Below are 23867 nucleotides of genomic sequence, written 5' to 3' on the forward strand. Positions count from 1 at the left end.
CTATTGTTTATTTAAATACTAAACAGCTAAAGGTAAAATGTAAATGGTTTTTGTCCGCAACAAAGTTTGAAGTATTAAATAAACTTAATTTAAATATTTATTAAATTCAAACATTTGCGTAATATTTGTTTTTGTTTTGTTAGTTTGTTGATATTCGTGTCCATAGTAAACGCAAGCGTCATAAAAAAATCAATCACCTGTCAATCAAACTATGATCGGTAGGGGGCGCATTTTTTATTCTAATTTACCACAATAAAAAAGTGACAAAAAAAATGACAAAAATAGCATTTAGGTAAAAAAAGGCTTTTAATATACTTCGCTTGTAATAATTTTTTAAATATTAAAATAACACATAGCTATTTTTGATAAACATAATTTAACCAAGCTTAACTAAAGAACATAAAAAATACCAGAACCCTTAGTAATCGCTAAAAAACGTTACAAATAATGTTTTAACTTTTATTTTTAAATTTTGATATTGTTTAAAATATTTAATTATTGTATTTGAAGAATGTGTTAAATGTACTTATATACTATTGTAAAACAATTATATTTTGTAAATCGTATTCGAGGATAAACTAAATATTTATCATTACGTCATGAAAGTCGCCTGTTAAATTTGATTGACAGCAATAACCAAAGTTTTAAAATTTTTTGTTTACCTTTATAGTCACATGTTAATGTGTTATCTATGTTTGGATACATATTTGATTCTTAACGTTAATCATTTGGTATTTTATTACTAGATAAATTAGTACAGAGGGCTGGTAGATTATCATATAATCTAGTTTTATTTAAATTTATATTAAAAATTAAGAAAAGAAACTTTAATAAAATGACACACTTTCGGAATACGTTTATGGTATGTTCTAACTGTTTTTATATTTTGTTTTAACTACACTAAATACTGTGTTATTTTTATAAACAGTTTATTGTACTGTATGACTGTCCTGGATAAGCAGATAAGGTCCTGAGTAAACTGCCAATCTGCCAAAGGCAACTACATAATTCACTATGTAAGGTCCTGAGTAAATTGTCAAAGCCAACTTGAGACTGGGTCGGGGTAACTGATGTTACTCTTATGTTATTGTTTGGGGTGTGAAGTCGACTTTTCTACACTAAGGATAAGTAAAAATTTAAAAATAATAATATTATATTTGAAATGATATATTTTTCTCAGGGAAATATTGGTTTTGAGGAGATGAAAAGATATTCAAGACAAGGAACTGAATTTGGAAGAGAACTTGTTAATGTGCTAGGAGAAAGGTAAAAAAAATCTCTTTAAATTATGTTTAAAAACACTATTTTCTAAAATTTTATACAAACTGTTACCGGGAAAACAAAACGTTATCGTTGAAAATGTATATACAACGCAAATCAAATTTTATTAATTTACAAATTTTTAAATTTATATATATATTTTTATTTATTTTATAACAATTATAAATTGTTGCTGTTATTAATTATATATACAGTAAAACAATTCAAATTAATTTTTTAATCAGATCACAGTTGGAGCAATATTATGCAAAAGGTTTGAGAAGATTGGGACAAAGAATAGCAAAAGCAGCGAGTGGAATATTAGGTTCGGAGATGAGCGTGGCTTGGAAAACTGTCGGGGTTGAAATGGAGAAAGAATCAGAAGCACATCGGTAAAATATTTTAAGTAATAGAAACTACTTGATGTAGAAAAAAAAAACTACTTTGATGTGAAAATAGAAAAACTACTTTAGAAAAAAAAAAAAAAAAAAAAAAAACTACTTTGATGTGAAAAAATAGAAAACTACTTTAATGTGAAAACTACTACTTGATGTTTTAAGTAATAGTTAAACTTATGAAATGTTTTTTGGTATGTATTTATATATATATTCCAATGTTTAATAGGCCATCTTCAAAGTTTTCTTAGTAAATTTTGCTCCTTTAATTAAGCTTATAAATTTTTTTGTAGTAGCAATGTTAATTAGAAAGAGTTTTTTAGCTGGCCAATATTATAGTTTTTAATTTTTTTAATGTTTATATATATAATAAAGGCTATAATTTTTTTTTATCTAATTATGCCAAAAATGTCTTTACAACAATATTAATAGTATAATTTTGATTGACTTTATAATTTTATTGATAAGTAAAATTATAATGTTAAAAAAATTGTGATTTTTGCCAACATTCCGAAAAAAAATAACATTGGTTTAAATAATTTAAATGATGAGTGGGCTTCAACAAAAGGAGGGTCAATTATAGTAAAATAAAGTGCCATTTATATCAGAATGATAGTCATTTTAAGAACCTTAAACTGGACATTATTATACCTTCAATTATTTGCAATATTGTGTGAAATCCAGAAAATGTTAAACTGTTAATTATATTGTATATACACATGGCAGTTTTTTAATCTTCAACACATTTTACGTAGACATATATAAATCTATATCTTCCACCAAGCATTATTACGTAATCTACAGATGTAAATATCAAAAATGAAATTTTGTGTACTGAAAACACTAAAATAACTTTAAATCGTAATAAATATGTTATAGCAAGTATCAAAAAAAATTTCTGATTTTATTTTTACATTTGTCCATTCTAATAGTTTTTATTTTTTTATTTTTAGGGATTTTAGCATCAGCTTAATAGACGAATGTGTTAAAACTTTATCAACTTTAACTGAGAACCAATTAAAACCAAGAAGACTGGTAAGTTAAACTAATATTTATTTAAGTCCAAGTGAAAACTTAAATTTGGTTTGTTGTTCAAGGTTGTTATGTTGGTTCCGTTTAACTTAAACTTAAGATTTAGTAGGCCAGCTAATATATATTTATGATTACTCAAAAAATTTTTTTTTGGGAGGGCAAAAATTTAAATTTTGCATTTTTTGTGGAGGATGTCAAAAACTTTATTTTTTGAACATATTTTTAAACTAATTTATCGGCTATTTTTATACACTTTGTTTTATAATAATTGTTTTATAATAATCAAAAGCCAGGTAATATATATGATTACTCAATAAAGTTTTTTTTGGGGGGGGGGGCAAAAATTTAAATTTTGCATTTTTTTGGGGAGCAAAAATATTCTTTTTTAATTATATTTTAAAACTGATTTATCGGTGATTTTTATACACTTTGTTTTATAATAATCAATATTTGTATTTGATGCCATAAATTAACCCTCAACTTTGTTTGATTTGTCTGTAGTAAGTCTTATGTTAATCATTAAAATAACGACTGTTAAACATATTTAGTAAACATTTGCTTTTATGAAAGTATATGGTAAAACCTTTTTTTTGATGTGTTTCACAGTTTTTTTAAAATTGGCCATCTGCAATTTTTTTATTAAATTTGTAAAAAATTTCGTTTAGAATAGAATCTACTAATATTTTTATTTAAAAATTATATATCCTCTTTTAAATCTTTTTATATGCAATTATCTAAATCCTGTAGCTTAACCCCATATCTAAATGTTAGTATCTGTAATTTTAAATTAAAAATTAAACATGTGGTGACTCCAAAAAAAAATATATATTTCTGTTAATACACAACTTATATATTTATGTTTAGATGGAGCAAAATGTCGAAGCTAGCGGTAAAACTTGGTCAGATAGATATGCTGAACATACTAAGGTAAATTGATCCTAGTGCTAGTGTAAGTAAGCCAAAAATGTATGCATTGAAAGCTGTGATATTGGGCTTTATTTTAACTGTTACAATGTTATTTTGTATTACCGATAATTGCCTTTAGGCCTGAAAACCCCTAAAAATGTGTTTTTAGACAATGCTATTTAGTGGTTAAAAGTCTAAAGAATTTAAATTAAATTTTTGTAGTTTGTTTTTGAGTATCAATTGGTTAACTATGTTTTCTATAAACTTTTTTCCCAGGCCCAAAAAATCAATGAACAAATAAACTGACAATAAACAGGCATCATTATACTAATTTCTATTAATCATTATTATAAAAATCATTTGGTAATAATGTTTATTTAATATTGGCTTAATTTTAAATGAATTCATTTTAAAATTAATAAAATAAAATATCAACGTCGTTTATTTTGTTAAATTTATTTTATTTCACTATATATGGTATTTTCATTTATATTGTGAATAATGTTATGATAAATAACAAAAGTATTTTGTGAGGTAAATTTCTGCTGGTTAACAATGACAATTCTTTTTTATTTATTTTAAATGGAAATTTTTTTTTCACTGTTATAGAATTTTTATAATCATAGGGTTAACTTTTAATATTTAAAACCCTGAAAATAAAACATAGTAAAATGTTAAAATACCAATGTATTTGTACATATCTATATATATACTATATTTTATTTTATATAACAAAAATTTCAAGCTTGTAATAATACAAAATAGTCTATTTTCTTAAAGATAAATTTGTTCGTTTTAAAAAAATGTTTAAAATCCAAACCAAATACAGACCAACTTTACCCTATAGTTCTCTGTTTAATAAATAATTAATACATTTAGATTAAGAAGCGCTTACACCAAGTAACCCAAGAGAACGAAAGTCTTCTTGACCAGATTAGCGGACCACGCCCAAAAACAGAGAAGGACCAACAGAGAGTAAATAAAATTATATTTGAGTGATGTTGTAATATTTGTATTTGGTAGAATGTTTGTAAGGAAGTGATGTTCTCGTTACAATTATTTGCGTAATATTGTAATATCTTTGATAGTAAAAATTGTAAAATTTGGTATTTTTTGGGGGGCTAAAGAAATAATAATTTTTTTATTTTATAATTTGAACTTTTGAATTTACTATTTTGAATATTTAAATTTTTTTTTAATTTTTTTATGAAAAAAATTAATTGAAAAAAAAAGAATTTTTGACTGTTTTTCTAGACTTTGTGTTTAAACAATTAATATTGACATTTTATCCCACCATGTTTTATTTTAATTTTATAATATGTTAATATAATCATTTTTGTCTAATTTACTGTAGGTTATATATTTTTGTAAAAAAAAAAATTTTAATTTTATTTTTTGATTTTTTAATTGTTGTTCAATAAAATTTTAATTATCTTATTTTATTACATAGTTGGTCCAGAAACAAATCAAAAGTGATGAAAACTTGCAACGGAGTGATGTGGATTATTATAACTCACTTATTCATCTGGAAAGAGCACGGCAAAGATGGGAAATCGCAAGTTTTGAATGTTGTGACGCTGTAGAGGTAGGTCGAAAAAATTTTGAAATTTTAGAATTTGTCAATTTTTTTGGGGGGGTAAATTCTTTTTTGTTACCCATATAACAACTGGGGTATAGGGTCATCATAAAATTTTATTCCTTAAATATTATATCTATTTTAATTTTTTACATATAGCTTTGTTATGTAAAGCTTTTGGCTCATTATTTTTTAAATTTATCTTTAAAACCTACTTTGGATTTTTTGGTAAATTAAATAAAACTTTTTTTATTAGTTTTCTTTACCTAAATCAAGGTTAGCTTTGTTATAAGGTAAATATTTTTTCTTTTATTTGCTTTTTGGCATGATACACATCTAAGTTTAAGTTTTGTTAGCTATTTGCTTGGCAGGCTTTTTTTGTTTGGAATACATTTTGTTTTGCAGCTTAAATGTTTATTTCTTAATAGTTTATTTATATTTCTTAAGGATTTTTTTTTGGTTCAATAAATAAGATTTGCAAATTTTAAATTGTTTTTTAAATACTCTTTTGTTGTTGTCTTAAACTGTCATATATTTAAAAATACTATAAAGAATTTAATTTGTTAAAACATTTTGGAGAACATCTTTTCGTTCTTATTTCTTTTTAAATATTGTATTTACCATATATTCTAATCAAAAATATATTTGCCGTTTAAAAAATAAAATTCTTTCAGGTGACAAACTTTATTTACCTTACATATTAATAATATTTTGTACATATTAGGACATGGAAGATGATAGATTTAGAATACTTTGTCACACTATAAGAAAATATACCGACCTACTCTATGAAATACCTACTAAACTTAAAGCTGTAAGTCAAAGTAGCTCCAAAAAAATCTGTAAATTGAGTGAAATAATAAAAGATAAGGATAAAAAATTGAATGTTTTATCTAATATAAAAAATCTTATTTTGGAAAAAAATACAGAAATTAAATTAACTTTTCTTTAAATTTTTAACCTTTAAAAAAAAATTCAGATTATTTTCTTCAATTTTTAACATTTCAAAGTTCATTTATTTAAAAAAATTTTTTGGTAGACTTGTCGAATTATTGATGATGTCACAGATGACCTTTCACCTAGTAAAGAGATCTTGGTTGTAGCTGAGAAATTAAAAGGGGTTCCATACCTTTCTGAACAACTACTTTGTGATTATTATGTAAGTTTATTCTATTATGTAAGTTTATATTTGTAGTGTTTAGAACGAAATCGGCAGCATAGTGTAGTGGCCAGAAACCTTGATTTTACTACATAAGTTCCTGGGTTTGATCACCACTGCTTTCATTCTGTAGCGCCCTTGAGTAAGGCGCTATAAATAAAACTGGTCAGGGTAACTGATGTTACTTTATGTTTAGGTTGTGAAGTCGACTTTTCCACATTAATGATAAATTAATTTTTTAAAAATGCTTTAATTTTCGATTTTATTTCACACTTGCAAGAAAATTTACTACGGTCTTTTATTTAATTTTTAGCAAGAAAACTTTAGTTGTCAAATGGGAGTGGAACGCAGAAGAAAATCTGTCCTCAAACTACTTGAAAGATATATAGCTGATGGTCAGAAAGAAAAATCACATAGAGATGGATTGAAGAGGTTGGTGGAAGTGTCACAGAAAGCTGATCAACAACACCAAGTTGATATCAGCAATAAACTCATGCAGGTATTTTAGCGTATATAAATTGTAACAATATAATTTATTATTCAGTTAAGCAAAAAACAGTTAAGTAAGTAATGAATTGGTAGTCGGTTTATAAAACACAACATAATACAAAAAAGGCAAAAGATAAGACTGTAGCCCAGACTTCTTATCAGGCAAAATCACGTGTCCCTAAGGGGCCGCTACATTACCCCCCTCCAGAAGCGGAAAATTGTTCATTTACGTTAAATGGGTAAACCGTTGTGGTGGTTTAATTTGACGCTTGTTACCATCTCTTCGACAGTTTGTTTTCGTCTCTATATGGGTTTTTACGTTCGTTTCTTCTAGAATTACTTGCTTACGAGGTCTGCCTCGTAACTTTGGTTGGGCTAGTTGTACAGGCATATTGCGATCCAGATACGCAGGTTTTATGCGATCAATCGAAATGATTTCTGTACGTCCGCCGATATCAATCTTAAAAGTTTTTAATCCGTGCTTAATAACTTTATATGGACCTTCATATGGGGTGCAAAGTGGCGCCTTGTATCCCACTTTCTTAATAAAAACAAAGCTGCTGTTCTTTAAATCAGAAGGTATGTAGCTATTTGGTTTACAATGCCACGAGGTTTGAGGCGCTTCTTGTTTTATAACGTGGCGGAGCTTTTGTAAAAAATCTCCAGGTGCGTTGTTGTGGTCGGTAGCCTCCACAAAAGGGCCTGGAATGGTGAGTGGTGCTCCATACACCATTTCTGCTGAGGAACATCCTAAATCTTCTTTGGGTGTGGTTCTAATTCCGAGTAGAACCCAAGGCAGTTCGTCAACCCAATTGTTGTCTTTAAGTCGCGACATCAACGATGCCTTAAGTTGTCTATGGAATCGCTCCACCAGGCCGTTGGCCTGTGGGTGAAATGCTGTGGTAAATTGCAAAGAAGTGCCCATAAACTTAGCAATATCTGACCATAGTTTTGATGTAAACTGTGCTCCTCGGTCTGACGACAATGTTGACGGTATTCCAAAACGAGATATCCATTGTTGAATAAAAACTTTTGCACATGATGTCGTCGATGTTTCTTGCAGTGGGTACGCCTCTGGCCACCTTGTGAACCGGTCAACTACAGTAAGCAAATATCTAAAACCTTGAGATGGCGGCAAAGGTCCCACAAGGTCAATATTTAAATGATCAAATCGTTTTACAGGCAATGAATAGTGGTGCAGTGGGGCTCTTGTGCATTTGTGGACCTTAGCTTTTTGGCAATAAACACATTGTTTTGCCCATTCGCCAATTTGTTTTTTTAAGTCCTTTCCAAACAAATTTTTCAGCAATTAGTTTCTTTGTGCTTCGTATCGATGGATGCGATAAACCATGAACTAAATCAAATATTTTTCGACGCCAAGATTCCGGAACAAGCGGTCGCGGTGATCCAGTTGTTGTGTCACATAAAAGCGAAGTCTGGTTTTTGTCGCAAGAAAATTTTTCAATTTTTAAACTAGAGTTGGCTTTCAATTCATTTATAATTTCTTTATCTCTTTCTTGATCTAAGGCCATATCTGAAAAATTGATTCCTAAAGATGCCTGTATGACATTTATTCCAGGTCTTGATAATGCGTCAGCAACAAAATTCTTTTTTCCTTCTATATGGCGGATATCCGTAGTGTATTCCGAAATAGCGCTAAGTTGTCGTTGTTGGCGAGCTGACCATGGTGAAGTAGTTTTAGTTAATGCATAAGTAAGTGGTTTGTGATCGGTAAAAGCTACAAAGTGCCGTCCTTCCAAGAAGTACCTAAAATGACGAATAGCAAGATGTAATGCTAGAAGTTCACGGTCGAACGCACTGTATTTTATTTCAGGTGGCCGTAGATGTTTGCTAAAGAAGGCCAATGGTTTCCACAAACCATATATATTTTGCTGTAGTACTCCCCCAACAGCTATATCGGAAGCATCCACAGTTAACGCAGTTGGCGCTCCTACTTGTGGATGGGAAAGCATAGTGGCATTAACTAAAATGTTTTTAGCTTTAACAAATGCGTTATTTAGTTGATCACTCCACAGTAGAGGTTTAGATTTTTTTTTAATTTCTTCGTAAATCGGTCGCATGATGTTAGCCACTCTTGGTAGAAAACGATGATAAAAATTGATCATGCCAGCAAACCGTTGCAGTTCTTGAAATGAGGTTGGTCGTGGAAAATTGTTTATTACCTCCACTTTATTTGGTAAAGGCTTGGCTCCTTCGTGGTCAATGCGGTGGCCTAAAAATTCAATACTTGTTTGTCCGAATTGACATTTAGTCGCGTTTATTATTAGACCGTTTTCGTTCAGACGCGTAAACAATTCTTTGAGATGCTGGTAATGTTCGCTTTTTGACTTGCTTGCTACCAAAATATCATCTAAGTACACGAAAACAAAATTAAGATTCCGGCACACACAATCCATCAGTCTTTGAAAAGTTTGTGCTGCATTTTTTAATCCAAAGGGCATTCTTATGTACTCAAATAAGCCAAAAGGAGTAATGACTGCAGTTTTTGGAATATCTTCTGTTGCTACAGATACTTGGTGGTAGCCTCTAACAAGGTCTATTTTTGAAAATATGTTTGCGTTTTCTAAATTCGCAGAAAAATCTTGAATATGTGGTATGGGGTATCTATCGGGCGTGGTAACAGCATTTAGTCGTCTGTAATCTCCACATGGTCTCCAATCACCGTTGGATTTCTTAACCATGTGCAATGGAGATGCCCACGGGCTGGCTGATCTTCTGACAATACCCATGCTTTCCATCTTGTTGAATTCACGCTTGGCTTGTACCAGTTTGTCTGGTGGCAGTCTACGTGCACGGGCGCTAATCGGTCGCCCGTTTGTTATAAGAAAATGTTCCACCTTGTGTTTGGTTTGCTTTTGCTGGAAATTTGGAGTTGTTATCAGTGGAAATTGTGCGAGTAAAGCAGCATATTGGTTTTGATGTAAACCAATTGCGTTTATTCTGGGGGCTGAGACATCTAACAACTCAATCGAACAGTTTGTGTTTAATTTAGCGCTAATTAATGTTTTGTTTTTTATGTCTACCAAAAACGAATTGGCTCGAAGAAAATCTGCCCCGAGCAGTGGTTGAGATACTTCTGCGATTGTGAAAATCCATTTAAATTTACCAAACGGTAAATCCAAATGTAATAGGCGTTGGCCGTACGTCTTAATCTCGCTTCCGTTGGCGGCTCGAAGCTTTTTCTGGTTAGAGCCATTATATCGATCAATTCTTCTTGGTGGGTATACGCTTATTTCAGCTCCAGTATCAACTAAAAAGTTTTGTTTTGAACACTTGTCTTTAACGAAGTATAAATTAAACGTGCCGCCGGCCGCCCTCATCGTTATTGACGACCGGCATATTCGTTTTCCGAAAAACTGCAAGGTGGACAGCACTGCCTGGCTTTATTTCCGAAACGTTGATGATAAAAACATAGATTTTTTTTATTTGGTTGACGTTTATTATACTTCCAATCAGTTTCATGGGATCTATAAACTTTAGAAACTAACCCAGAAAATTGGGGTTTAGCTAAGCATAATTTATCTGCTTTTAAAGCCAATTCTCTCATGTCTGTTGTTTCTTCGGTAGCTAAACCAACTCTCACTTCCTCGGGCAGTAGTTGCAAAAAAATATGTTTAAAGAGAAAACACGATCCGTGATTTCCCATCAATGCCAGCATTTCGTCCATCACAGCAGAAGGTTTTCTATCTCCAAGTTCTGGCATTTCAATTATTCTTTGGGCTCGTTCTTCCTCGGAAAGCTCAAACGTTTTTAAAAGTCGTTCTTTGATAGCAATATATTTTCCTTTTGTTGGTGGATTTTCCATAAAATCGATTACGCGTTTTGCTGTATCCTGGTCTAGTGCTGCGATAACATGGCAGTATTTCGTTTCGTCGATTGTTATATTTCGCAGAGTAAATTGGGCTTCTGCTTGGTTAAACCAAATTTTGGCATGTTGCGACCAAAAGGTTGGCAGTTTAACCGCTACAGCATTTTCTTGCGTCATATTGTTTTAAAATTTTCGTTTTAAAACGTCGGGGTCACCACTTTAGCGTATATAAATTGTAACAATATAATTTATTATTCAGTTAAGCAAAAAACAGTTAAGTAAGTAATGAATTGGTAGTCGGTTTATAAAACACAACATAATACAAAAAAGGCAAAAGATAAGACTGTAGCCCAGACTTCTTATCAGGCAAAATCACGTGTCCCTAAGGGGCCGCTACAGTATACAATTTATAAAAGTTAATTGCTCGTCTTACAGGCTGCATTTTGATTGTTTTAATATGATTGCAACTAATATATGCCTGTGATAATTTACCCGCACACCACAAATAGCACTCTTTTTTATATAATAGCCCTTAAATTGATTATACAAATGTAGATGTATTTTGTCCACAAAGCTTCATTACATATAGATTTTTTTATCTTAATGTTGGAAGGGTAACTTTCTGCTCAATCAAGGAGTTTTTTTTTAAATCTTTGCCTGTTGTTATGGAAAAGTTTTTTTTTGGATAATAACCTAAATAAAAATTTTCTAAGAATAAAAAATGTAAGTGCCTTACTAAGAGAAAATATAAATGCTTTTAAGATTAAATCGGAAACCTTATCTGGCTAAAACTTATTGCTTTTACCATAACACCTGGGGATTATATAATAAAATTTTGTTTTAATATTTGGTTTTTATTTAAAGTTATTTTTTGTTATATTTTTAGTCAACTTCTCTTATAACCTTCTTTGATGTGATCCGATACAAATTAAATATTACTTTATCCTCGATTGATGGAAATAGTAGACCTCATCATAATATGGCCGATAATATAGAACAACATTCCGATAAACAGGTAAATTTATTCTTTTATTTGTGTAAATTTATTCTTCTTTAATATTATTAAAATTTTCACATGTGTTTAGAATAAAAAATGATATATTTCTAAGTTATGCTGAATGATATATAAGCAAACTGTGAGAATCGAACCCTCTAGTAACAAAATGTTTGTACATAAAATAACATGTTGCTATCATAATAATATATTAACACAATAATATATATTTATATAAAAAATGGATGACATAAATTATTTTTTGTATTTCTAATAAAAATAAAAAAATTAAGATGAATAATAATTATATATGATTGTAACTAAGACTTAAACAATTACAAAACCTGTTGTGTTAATTGAACCCAGGACCTCTTGTTATATAGTAACACATTTTTTGTACCTTATCATTACATTTTGCTGGAATGATAATATTTACCTAAAACATATTTATATATTGTTGTAGGGTAGAATGTATTCAGTGTTAAGATTGAAACCGGGTGAAAGTAGTGAACGTACAAGAGAGAAACACCACAAACATAAATCTTCACCAAATAAATCAACTAAATGTAAGTTTTATTATGTTATTTAAATTAAGTTATTTGTTATCGATGCAATTCGGTTTAGGTTAATATATCAAATATTTGTAATATACCTAATTTTACGTTTTAAAATTAGTAAATATTAATTATAACCATTATTTATTTATAATTACTCAAGTACTGTTAATTTTATTTTTAAACCTTTATATTATATTAAACTACTATATGGTAGTACTTCGTTTTACAATATACAATAAAGTTCAAATTAGATTTATGACAAACATTTTTATAACCTTGTTTAAATGTTAAACCTTTATAGTCCTTGGTATAGAGCACAATAAAAATCACAAAAACTCCCCTCAAATTGTAAATTTTATGCAAATTCAATACAATATACTTTTAGTAATAAAATGCTGTTATTTTAGCTTCAAAAAGTAAAAATCCACCTCGGAAAAGATCGAATTCATTGGAGAGAGAACAAAATCATTATAACCACGAAAGAGAATCTAGTTCTTCTAATTCAGGTAAATATAATTACTCCGCACTAACTATAAAATTTTTTTAGTGTACAACTCACGCTTTTACGAAAGTTGCAAATTGTACACCTTGTTAAATTAGTTACAAAAAATATTTAAAGTTTAACTTCTTTTACATATTTGTTTTTTGTACAATATTGGTCGATAGTTGGTCTCACAGTCAGCATTTTAATGAATGTAATATGGTGCAACTTTCAACTAATATTTGCCCATGATAATTTAATGCACACCACAAATATTGTTTATTTTGCAGGCCTATAAATCCGACATTTATTTATATATTATTTTTCAATATTGATAATATATATTTGTTTTAGATAGGTTATAAAAGATTTCGCTACACCATTACCAAGCTAACAATTTCTACTAAGTTTTAAAAATTTTTTTTTTTAAAGTCTTTTTTTTATTTTAGCTTTCATAGCTTCACATTCAAGTTCAAACCATAGAAAATCGAGTATTACAAGTGGAAAGTCAATTGGATCGAAATCTTACCGAGCCCCACAACCTGAAGAACCTATATATTGTGGTAGGTTTACTAGGTTGTGTGGTATATTTAGCATTACTGGTGTAATACATTAAACTTCCTGCAGCGTGACGTATTGGTAAGAACACTTGCTACACCACACATGAGGTCGTGGGTTCAATCCCCACTGCTCTCATGCTGTAGCACCCTTGAGTAAGGCGCTTTAAACGGTATGAACTCCTGCTAAGCCAGAAATTAATTAGCAGCATAATTATCTGGCAATTATAATCAATAATATCCCAAACTGCCGCAGGCAACTCAAGACTGGGTTGGAGTAACTTATGTTACTCTATGTTTAAGTCACGCATTCGACTTTCCCACATCGAGGATAAAAATATATACAAAATAAAAATAAAAAAGACCCTTTTTAAGATATGGGTCAAAAAATTTATGTTTTTTTATTAGCTTAACTAGAATCTTAATGCTAAAAGCAGCTTTTTAAGCTTTATTCATTAAACTGGGTTAGTTATATTTAGAAACTGGGTTGATTTAGTTAACAACTAACTAAAATCCATTGAAAAATGTAACATGTTTAACATTCTGTTTTAAAACTTTTTTATGCTAAAAACAACATACCAATAATATATATATATATACTTATAAACTATACACTTTTCCAAACAATTATGTCATAAAAATTAGTGCAAATAACAAATATTTACATACTCTTTACTATCAATTAATTTTGTTTTAAAAAGTTAAGAAAATAACAAATATATTTACACACACTTTACACTTATCATAGGGGTGTTATAAAAAAAGTATAATGCCATAAATATACACTTCATACTTTAAAGCTAAAAATATATACTTGTTATATTTAGAACCTCCAGTGATGCCAGTTGCAGCTCGGGTTGCTCCAAGTATACCAGAAGCAACAACTGAGATTATTTGCACTTGTATTGCCTTGTATGATTATAAAGCAACGAGGGAAGACGAGATTTCATTAACTGAAGGTAGGGGTGATAAATACTCACATATTTAAAAATGATTTCAATTTAATTTGCAATTTAATTAAAAAAATTTAATTAAAAATTTAATTATTTTTCAATTTAATTAAAAAATTAATAAATTAATCCTTATTTTTGACTATTATTTTTTTACGATTGGATTTAAATCAGATTGGAAGCATGGTATAGTGCCTAAAACACTTGGCTTTACTACATGAGGTCCCGGACTCGATACCTACTGCTTTCATGCTGTAGAAACCTTTAAGTATGCGCTATAAACAGTATAAACTTTTAATGAGCCAGCACTTAATCAGCAGCATAATTATTGGGGAATTATAATCCCAAACTGCCTAAGTTAACTTAAGACTGGGTTGGGGTAACTAATGTTACTCTATGTTTGGGTCGTGAAATCGACCTTCCCACACCGAAGAAAATATAAAAATAAATTTAAAATAATGTAGTAGCAGTACATCCCCAGTAAAGCAATAAACAAATGCTTTTTTTTAAATTATAAAAACTTTCAGGTGACATTATAGCAGTTTATGAGAAAGGTGAGGATGATTGGTGGAGGGGAAAAAATAAAGAAAAAGTTGGATTATTCCCGGCTAACTATGTAGACACTGAAATTAATGTTTAAAATTAACTAAGGTGGAGTTAAGGGTAAATTCTACTATCTCACTATGAGGTTAATACACCATATGTAAAAATATTATAAAAAAAAAATATTGATATTAAACTAAACTTATAGTAATATAAAGTTAATATCAAACCTAATAAGCCTTTAAAAAGATGGTGTTTTTGATAGATATTTTTGTTTTAAGTCAATTATCAACCAAATTTGAAATTGAAGCACATACTTTAAAGTTTTGTTTGTTTTGGTAAAGCTATAGTACAATTTTTAAACTATATTTTTAAGCACAAAACAATGTAATTAGTTTAAATAAAAAAATATAAGTATTAACTATTTTTGTACTTTTTGTATGTTAAGCCTTTTACTTTCATATATTATTTGTATTAATTGAACTTCATATATTGTTATGTAAATGAACTAAAACAAAAAATCTTATGCAATAAAGAATAAGGTTAAACAAATATTAATGTATTATATTATAATAAACGTATTGGTATTATTTTTACATGCCAGGTGTTTATGCAGTTGTTTTAAAATTAAACAACTAATTTTAAAGTTTCTTGTTGTTGTAACTTGTGTTAAATTTGTTCATTATCATTATTATAATTAAATATATTAATTATATATTTGTAAATGAATGTAACTATAGTATAGAGACAGTGGTTAGGTAGGCATTACTATTATTTTAGCTTCACAATTTAATTTCTCTTTTATAAAATTTCAGTCTCGAGTTTACTTCGGCAATTTGTAATATTATTGATTAAAATCGTCCGATAATTAAACTGTTAATTGGTTTTTGGTTCAACAAGAGTCCACACCGCTTATAGTGCCTTAGTCTAAGTCTCTACAGCATAAAATCGGTGGGGATCGAACCCTGAACTTTATGTGATGATTTTAACTGTTTTAATTACTACACAACACTGCCGAAAACAGAAAATAACATTTCTGTTAATTTTATTAAAATAAAATTACCCTTAATTGTTTTATTACAAATATCGCACCGTAATATTTTAAATAAATGATTTTTATTTGTTCAAAAGCAAGATAAAAAAAAGCGAAGTGAGGACAATTACAGATTATGACGTCATTAGCGATTTTAGTCTCATGACGTGGCATGCTGTAGTATTTCCTCGGGCCAGCGTTTTCGGTTTTTACTGTTTTATGTCGGTCGACACACCTAAGATTAAAAAAACTTGTTTTTCGTTTGATTTTGGCCCGATTTAAACTTTTATTTAGAGTTTTATTAAATAGGAATGTAAGAAAGTAGTTTTTAAACTAAGAATTTGAAAGAAACAACTCGCAAAACTCATTTTTAAACTAAAAAAAACTAAAGTTTTAGGCAAAAATAGACAGACAAAAAGCGATTATAAAATTAAAATTAGGTTTAAAATTTTTTTATTTAAGTTAGTTTAGTTTTAAAGTCATCAAGTACGCTTCTCGAGAGTATATATTAATAGTAAACGGTTAATTATTGTCTGAATGTAGTTATTGTATTTTTTGTGTTAATTTTTGTATTTTTCTACAGTTTTGAAAGTTAAGCAGTCTGGTTATTTAGAGAAACACAAAAACCTTAAAGATGGGTGTTTCGTTTTCTTCTCTGTTTAAATCCTTATTTGGTAAGAAAGAGATGAGAATCTTGATGGTTGGTTTAGATGCTGCTGGAAAAACCACAATCCTTTATAAATTAAAACTCGGAGAAATCGTTACGACTATTCCAACTATTGGTATGTACATAATGATATTTTGTTAATATTAGTTGTATTTTTTTATATAAAAACCTTTCAGATCATGCAATACTTTTATGATTAATATTTTACTATTTACTTTTGTAGCTGTAATTTTAAATACTGCTTTGTCATGGCATTCTTACATAATTTTAGTAATTTAAAACACTTAGCTTTACTACATAAAATCCTGAAATCAATTTTCACTGATTTATGTTGTTGTTTCCTTAGAAAGTGTTTTAAATGGTATAAAAACTGCCTTGCCTAAACCAATTGGCAGGTTATTTATTAGGAAATTATATTCAAAGATATTGTTTTTTTTACCCTAATGATACATACTATCAGATTATCTTGCATAGAATAATTTTTTTAAATGTGTTAAATTTATTTTTTTATGTTAAGGTTTTAACGTTGAAACTGTGGAATACAAAAACATAAGTTTTACAGTTTGGGACGTTGGCGGTCAAGACAAAATTCGGCCTTTATGGAGACATTATTTTCAAAATACACAAGGTAAACATCACATAAGAAATTAAACAAAAATTTTGTTTTTATTCTAAATTAAACATTCTATTAGCTATAAGTATATATAGTCTAGTCTTTTTTAATTTTTTTTTCTAAAAGTCTTATTTAAAAAAGTTTTTCTAGCTTTGTCTAGCTTTTTAAGAAATTATAAACTTGGCTACACGTTACTTAACTTAGTTTATTAATTCTTTTTTGTATTATAAAGTTTGTTTTATATTTGTAGGTTTGATTTTTGTTGTGGATAGTAATGATAGAGATCGTGTATCGGAAGCAAAAGAAGAATTAATGAGAATGTTAAATGAAGATGAGTTAAGGGATGCAGTCTTACTTGTGTTTGCAAACAAACAGGTAACAAAATATCTCTTTTCATATTGAACTAGTTTATAGCAGCCTACGGTCAGTCTTTTTATTAGTAGTAACATGGTCACAACTCTTGACTAATATTTTCTTGCGATAATTTACCTGCGCAATTGGTAGTTTAAATTATTTTATAAGCCTTTAGATTTGACATATATACAACTACTGTCCAGTAAGCTCGAATATGTGCAGCGACAGATCAATTACATTTATTATAATAAATAGCCTGCATTGGAATTTTAATGGTTTTAATATAACTTATGTTGAACGTAAAATTCACCTTTTTTTTACGTTTATAGTTATTTATTTTATTAAATACAACTTATTTGGAAAAAAATTTTATATATAAATAACTCTAAAAATATTAGGAAAAAGCTATAACTTTAGTTACAAGCTAAGTTTATTCTTTACATAATTATCTTATTACACTTTTGTTTACTTTAGGATCTACCTAATGCTCTCAGCACTGGAGAATTAACTGAAAAGTTGGGTTTACATGGGTTAAGAAACAGAGGATGGTATATTCAATCAACTTGTGCAACTTCGGGAGATGGACTTTATGAAGGACTGGACTGGTTATCAAACAAGCTTAAAAACTGTAAAAACAATTAAGTTATCATCTCATTCCACAGTATATTAGGGCTGTATTGAATAAACATATGAACATTACATAAAAAAGAATTTTAACAATTACCTTTTTCAGTTTTGTGTTATATTATAAAACCTTATTCTCATCTACCTTTTTGGTTTAAGCATAACTAGCATTTTAAATTGAGTAACCCTTTTTTTCATTTCAAATTTCTAAAATGTTAATTACAAAAAACTCTTATTTAAGGAAGGCTTTTAGGAATGTTTATAAAAATCTAACCAAAAGAATTTAAACTAATAAGGCTATTTGTGTAACACCTTATTAAATATTTAAATTTTTTCTTAGTTTTTGTAGATAGTAAAATTATTCATTTTTTTGAGAATTTTTTGGTATATTAACTTATACATCCTAAATAATTTTATAAAATTTTCTGTCGTTGTAACTTTATTGGATATTGTAACATGTTATACATATTAAAACAATAGCAGGAAGTTAATATGTTAAACAACACCAAATAAGTTATCTATAGTTACATTTTTAATGTACTTGCATGTTTTGTGGATAAAGTATTTTTTTTATGCTTAGATATTTTGATTAAACTTTTTTTGATGTAAAACAATTGCGTTTTCAACAATTATTCAGAATGGATTTAAATATTATGCAATTTTAAAGTAGTTTGTCAACCAATTTCTGTCTAACTAAAATTGATATATAATTACCACAACTTTTTGAATACTATTAATAATTACCACAACTTTTATGTAGTTTTATAAGTAACTATGTTGTTGTTCTTTTACATCACATATTTTTTTGTTTTGAAATTACAAATATTTAAAGAAATCGCTATTTAAAATTATGGTTGTAAATGCTACTAATTAAAAGGTACTGTTTAGTTTATACGCTTCTAAAAATTTTCTATGTTTAAAAATTGACATTTTTTTGTTTTGTGGTTTATTTAAGTTTGTTTTAAATCATATTCTTTTATCTACAGATTGTTTTTATCGTTAAGTTTATTTAAAAAAATATTTTTAAAAATGGGGGGGATGATGTCATTGTTTAAAGGATTATTTGGTAAGAAGGAAATGAGAATCTTAATGGTTGGGTTAGATGCTGCTGGAAAAACCACAATTCTTTACAAATTAAAACTGGGCGAAATTGTTACGACCATTCCAACTATTGGTATGTACAATTTAATAACTAATAACACCTAGTTTATTAATTATGTAGCTTTAAAGTTTTAAAATTTACTATTTGAAACTTATTCATCAGATGAGTATGTAATAATAACAGCCTATTCTTAGGTTATGTGCTTATTACCAAGTTTAATTTTTGGTAAAATTTTTTTCGCATTTAAAAATTTTCTAATATTTTTGTTTTAGGTTTTAACGTTGAAACTGTGGAATACAAAAACATAAGTTTTACAGTTTGGGACGTCGGCGGTCAAGACAAAATCCGTCCTTTATGGAGACATTATTTTCAAAATACACAAGGTAATTAAACTAATATTTCTCCTTGTTATTAGTCACAGTTTATTTACCGAAAATTCTGATAAGTTTAAATTTAATGTTTTTTCTTCAAGGTTTAATATTTGTTGTGGATAGTAACGATAGAGATCGATTTCAAGAAGCAAATGATGAACTACAGAGGATGTTAAGTGAAGATGAACTCAAAGACGCCGTGTTGCTTGTGTTTAGCAATAAGCAGGTAATATCGTAGTGATATAAATTTTTCGGGTCATGTATGTTGTCCAGCACTAGACATAACAACGTGCCATTCACCATAGAAGAGAATCCGTAATCCGTAGGTGATAATTTTCTTGCACCGTAATCCAAACAGGAGAATTTAGGAGAGCCGTAGTGTAATAATGTTTTGTCTAGAACTGGACAACATACATGTTCCAATTTTTCTTGAAAATATTTTGCTTTTTTTATTGTTATTTTGTCTATTTAATTTTTTTTAATGTTTTGAAATTTTTGTTTAAAGGATCTTCCCAATTCGTGTCCATGTGATGAGGTACAAACTAAGTTAGGCTTAAGTAGTATGAGATCTAGGGAATGGTATATTCAGTCAACCTGCGCTACTACGGGTGAGGGTTTATATGAGGGGTTAGACTGGCTATCCTCAAAATTAAAAGAACAAAAGAAATAAAATCTCTTTTTTTCCACTTTTCAACGCACTTCTTATTGATATATGGTTTAAAGAACGCTATATAAGTAAAGCTTTTATATTTTGCATGGATTATTATTTTTAATTTAAACAAACTTTTTTTTGCGCAAAATTATGAATACCTTAACTGTATATATATATACGTTACAAAATATTAGGCTATTTCATGTGTTATATATATTATTATAGTCAGTAAATGTACAATGGCTAAGCCAAATATATATGTTTAATTATCAAGGACCAAAGCAACTTGAAGGTTGCGCTGTAGTTGTTTTCTGACAAAGATGTCAGGCCCTTGTTGTTGCTATCTTAGATATGTTGTTTAATTAGGATACTTTTCTGTTTGTTAGAAAATGTGGCGTAAATAAAAATTAACCAAAGATTAAGTTAAAGTTCTTGTGAAGATGGTTTCTACACCATTCTAATGCAGCAAAACTATCTACTTAGGACAAGTTCATTTTCCTAGGTATCTATTTCCTTATGGCAAATATCACTTTTTTTTGTATATATCTTTATCCTCTATGTGGGAAAGTCAAATGCGCGACCTAAACATAGAGTAACATCAGTTACTCCGACACAGTCTTGAGTTGCCTGTGGTAGTTTGGGATATTATAGACACTATAATTGCCCGATAATTATACTGCTGATTAAGTGCTGGCTCAGCAGTAGTTTATACCGTTTATAGCCCCTTAATCAAGGGCGGAACGAGATCAGTAGGGATTGAGCCCACAACCTTATGTGTGGTGTAGCAAGTGTTCTTACCACTACATCACTTAGATAATACATCGTTAAAAAACTCTAAAAACTAATGCAGCAGTAACTCTTATATGTCAAGTCTTTCTTTTCCTACTAAGTTAGTTTGGAGAAATATAGGCGTAAGCAGGGATATGTTAATTAGTTTGGAGAAATAAGGTAAGTGGGGGTACATCTAGTTATTAGGTTGTTTAGAGGGGTTTATTAGGTTGGTTGGTTAAGCAGGGATTGAATTTTGTTTATAAGTTAAGGCAACGGAAACATAATAGGGTAAACAAATTTATAGTTTTTACATAATTTTTTTAGAGATTTTTATCTTCTTATAAAGTTGTATATAATTGTTAACTATTTAAGTTTGGTGTACTTCTCCTTTATACTTATTTGTTAAGTCAAGTTATAGCCATATAAAAACATATTTTTACATGTAAGTATATGGGTTGGTTAATAATTAAGTTTTTATAATAGTATAAGTGTGTTGTCATAAAGAGATAAGGGTACTTTTATTACCTACAGTTAAACATTAAACTTTTTCCACAGAATGCAAATATTTTATTGCGTTTTTTTAATAACCGCTTGTTGGCGTTGCGGAGTAAATATTGTGATAATTTTAGTTGAATATCTGGTCTTGTTGTCGGATTACAAGTCTAAACGTTTAGATTTTAAACTTCACACCATTCGGCTTTAAAACTGGCATTTACGGATAGTTTAAAACACGTTACAAAAAAGGACTATTTTTCAAGTAAATTATAGAATAATTTGACAAAAACAAATTTTGTTAACGTACATGAAATAATATTAATGCCCTTAATCATGGCGTCGGACTACGAGCCGAAATGTTTCGGGTTCGAGCCGCACCAACGTCACACTATTTGCCCTTGAGCCCGGCGTTTACGGATAGCTCAAAACACGTCATAACAGCACACCCTTCCCCAATAAAAAATATAAAACCTATCACCTTATGGTGATATGTGAAAAAAAATTTAAAAAAAAAATAATGCGCAGTTTCGACATAACTTTTCTAGTTTTGGATATTATTAAGAATGTTCTTGGCTATCGTCTCGGCAGGAGTTTGCAACGTTTATAGCGCCGTATTCAAGGGTGCTACAGCATGGAAGCGGTGGGGATTGAACCATTAACTTCATGAAGTTAAGTTAATTGTTTTTACCACTACACCACGTGGCCTATACTTAGTCACGTTTTTACAAGTTTTTCAATATTAATATTACCAGTAACAGCATAAAATTATTTTTTTAATTATTTTTGAATTTCAAGGGGGCTTAGATGTACACAAAACTTGATCAATTTTGTCAGATATTGACGTTAAGCAATAGCTGTCAAATCGATAAGGTTAAAAAGTTAAGCCCCACTCTAATTTATTACCCAATGTATTTTATTAATCCATAAAAAGCATGGTTAATCGAATTACTCGCTTCGCGTGAATAGCAATTATACGCTCCGTACTAATTTCAGAAAAAAATCTTTCAAATTTCATGCTAGCATATATAGTCATAACTAACTTATCAATTTTTACCAAGCCTTATAAGCCTATATGCCATCTTATACTACTTGTCTAAAGGCAGGACCATTATTTAATCATTGTCAAATTTAACCTAAAAACACGACATCAAAGTTTTTATAAAACTGGCGCCAACCAAAAATGTAAAAAGCGATTATTATAGCAAGTCAAGCATTGAGAGTCGCAATTATAACGTCATAATTATTCAATAAGTAGTTTGCATTTTGCAAGATAGCTGAACTTGGCTATTTAAAAAAAAAAATTTAAATTTAAAAATAAAAAAGGCAAAAAAAATAAAAAATTTAAATTTTTTTAAACAATTCACCAACACTAAAACTAATTTTCAACATTTTACGAAAATAAAGTTTAAAAGAAATTAAAAATTAAATAAAAAAGGAAAAAAAAATTAATATAAAAAAATTTGAACAATTTTTTTTACTTTACAAAACTGAAACCAATATTAACATTTTGCGAAATAGTTTAAATTTTATCAAGATTTTATCTCAAATTTAAGGTAATTGTCGGTTTCCGAAACGTAATATTAATTTAAATTCCTATTTTTTTATATATCATATTTTAATTGCCCTTATTAGAAAAAATATAACATTAAATACGGCTGCATTGTTGCGTTTAAGACTTCATAAGTGTGTATATGACGTCATAGTTCAAGTTAAAATCTATCAGGCTACTTTAGTTAATTACAGGATTCAGAGGAAATGTGTAATTCTCATGAATTTGAATTAAAATTTGAACTTGATTTTGAAGTACTAATACACCTACGTTTACTGTAATGTTATAATTATGTGGTTGTAATAAACTGACAAACAAGAAACTGTTTTGAAATGTTTGGAAATTTAAGTACTTATAAAATGACTGTTTTAAGCGTTTTTTGGAAATAATAAATTACACAAAATTTAAATTTACCCAGAAATTTAACCCAAAAATAAAGTAAATTGTAGGTTCATAAGTTAAAAACCAATTAACCTGCACTAAAGCATTAAAAATAAACCTAACTAAAAGCAATTAAAAGCTTTAAAAATTCATTTTTTTTATTTTTTTGGGGTCAAATTTGGAAATAAAACCTAATTTTTTATCTCAATTTGTAGTTTTATAAAATTTTTAAATTGATTAAATAACTTGATAATGTGGCAAAAAATGTATTTTTCGTTTTTACGTAGTTTATTTAAAATAAATATTAAAAACATGAATTTTTATGATTTTTTTAACTTTCTAGAAATGAGAAAAAATCAGCACCTGTACCAAAAACTTTATCGTTTCGATTTATTTTGATATCAGACCAAGCCATCATTACAACACAATAATATTTATTTTAACCCCAATTATATCTGAAAGCTAAATAATTGATTCGTAGCGCTTTGATTTCGACATTTTTGAGCAAATTTTGAGTCAAGTTTAGG

General features: G+C 28.7%; 4 protein-coding genes across 4 annotated transcripts; 3 read left to right on the top strand and 1 right to left on the bottom strand.

Moving 5' to 3' along the window:
• Positions 1-753: 753 nt before the first annotated feature.
• Positions 754-15037, top strand: LOC145759146 (nostrin-like). Its single transcript, XM_082572907.1, has 16 exons — positions 754-862; positions 1181-1266; positions 1506-1652; positions 2609-2690; positions 3552-3614; positions 4473-4568; positions 5044-5178; positions 5894-5983; positions 6209-6328; positions 6642-6827; positions 11533-11661; positions 12104-12206; positions 12605-12703; positions 13128-13241; positions 14063-14194; positions 14713-15037. The coding sequence occupies exons 1-16, from the start codon at positions 836-838 to the stop codon at positions 14823-14825; spliced, it is 1722 nt and encodes a 573-aa protein (XP_082429033.1). The 5' UTR covers positions 754-835; the 3' UTR covers positions 14826-15037.
• On the bottom strand, positions 9897-10823 carry LOC145763331 (uncharacterized). The gene has a single exon (XM_082574762.1). It carries the CDS (start codon positions 10821-10823, stop codon positions 10161-10163), a length of 663 nt encoding a protein of 220 aa, XP_082430888.1. The 3' UTR covers positions 9897-10160.
• A 1311-nt stretch (positions 15038-16348) lies between the features above and the next one.
• LOC145756162 (ADP-ribosylation factor 1-like 2) lies at positions 16349-18864 on the top strand. Its single transcript, XM_082572346.1, has 4 exons — positions 16349-16543; positions 16946-17056; positions 17292-17416; positions 17870-18864. Exons 1-4 carry the CDS (start codon positions 16396-16398, stop codon positions 18035-18037), a joined length of 552 nt encoding a protein of 183 aa, XP_082428472.1. The 5' UTR covers positions 16349-16395; the 3' UTR covers positions 18038-18864.
• A 122-nt stretch (positions 18865-18986) lies between these two features.
• Positions 18987-20566, top strand: LOC145756178 (ADP-ribosylation factor 1-like). Its single transcript, XM_082572347.1, has 4 exons — positions 18987-19193; positions 19394-19504; positions 19594-19718; positions 19998-20566. Exons 1-4 carry the CDS (start codon positions 19049-19051, stop codon positions 20160-20162), a joined length of 546 nt encoding a protein of 181 aa, XP_082428473.1. The 5' UTR covers positions 18987-19048; the 3' UTR covers positions 20163-20566.
• The last annotated feature ends 3301 nt before the right edge of the window (positions 20567-23867 follow it).

The sequence above is a fragment of the Corella eumyota genome, chromosome 1, assembly GCF_963082875.1.
Source record: "Corella eumyota chromosome 1, kaCorEumy4.1, whole genome shotgun sequence".
NCBI classification, from domain to species: domain Eukaryota; kingdom Metazoa; phylum Chordata; class Ascidiacea; order Phlebobranchia; family Corellidae; genus Corella; species Corella eumyota.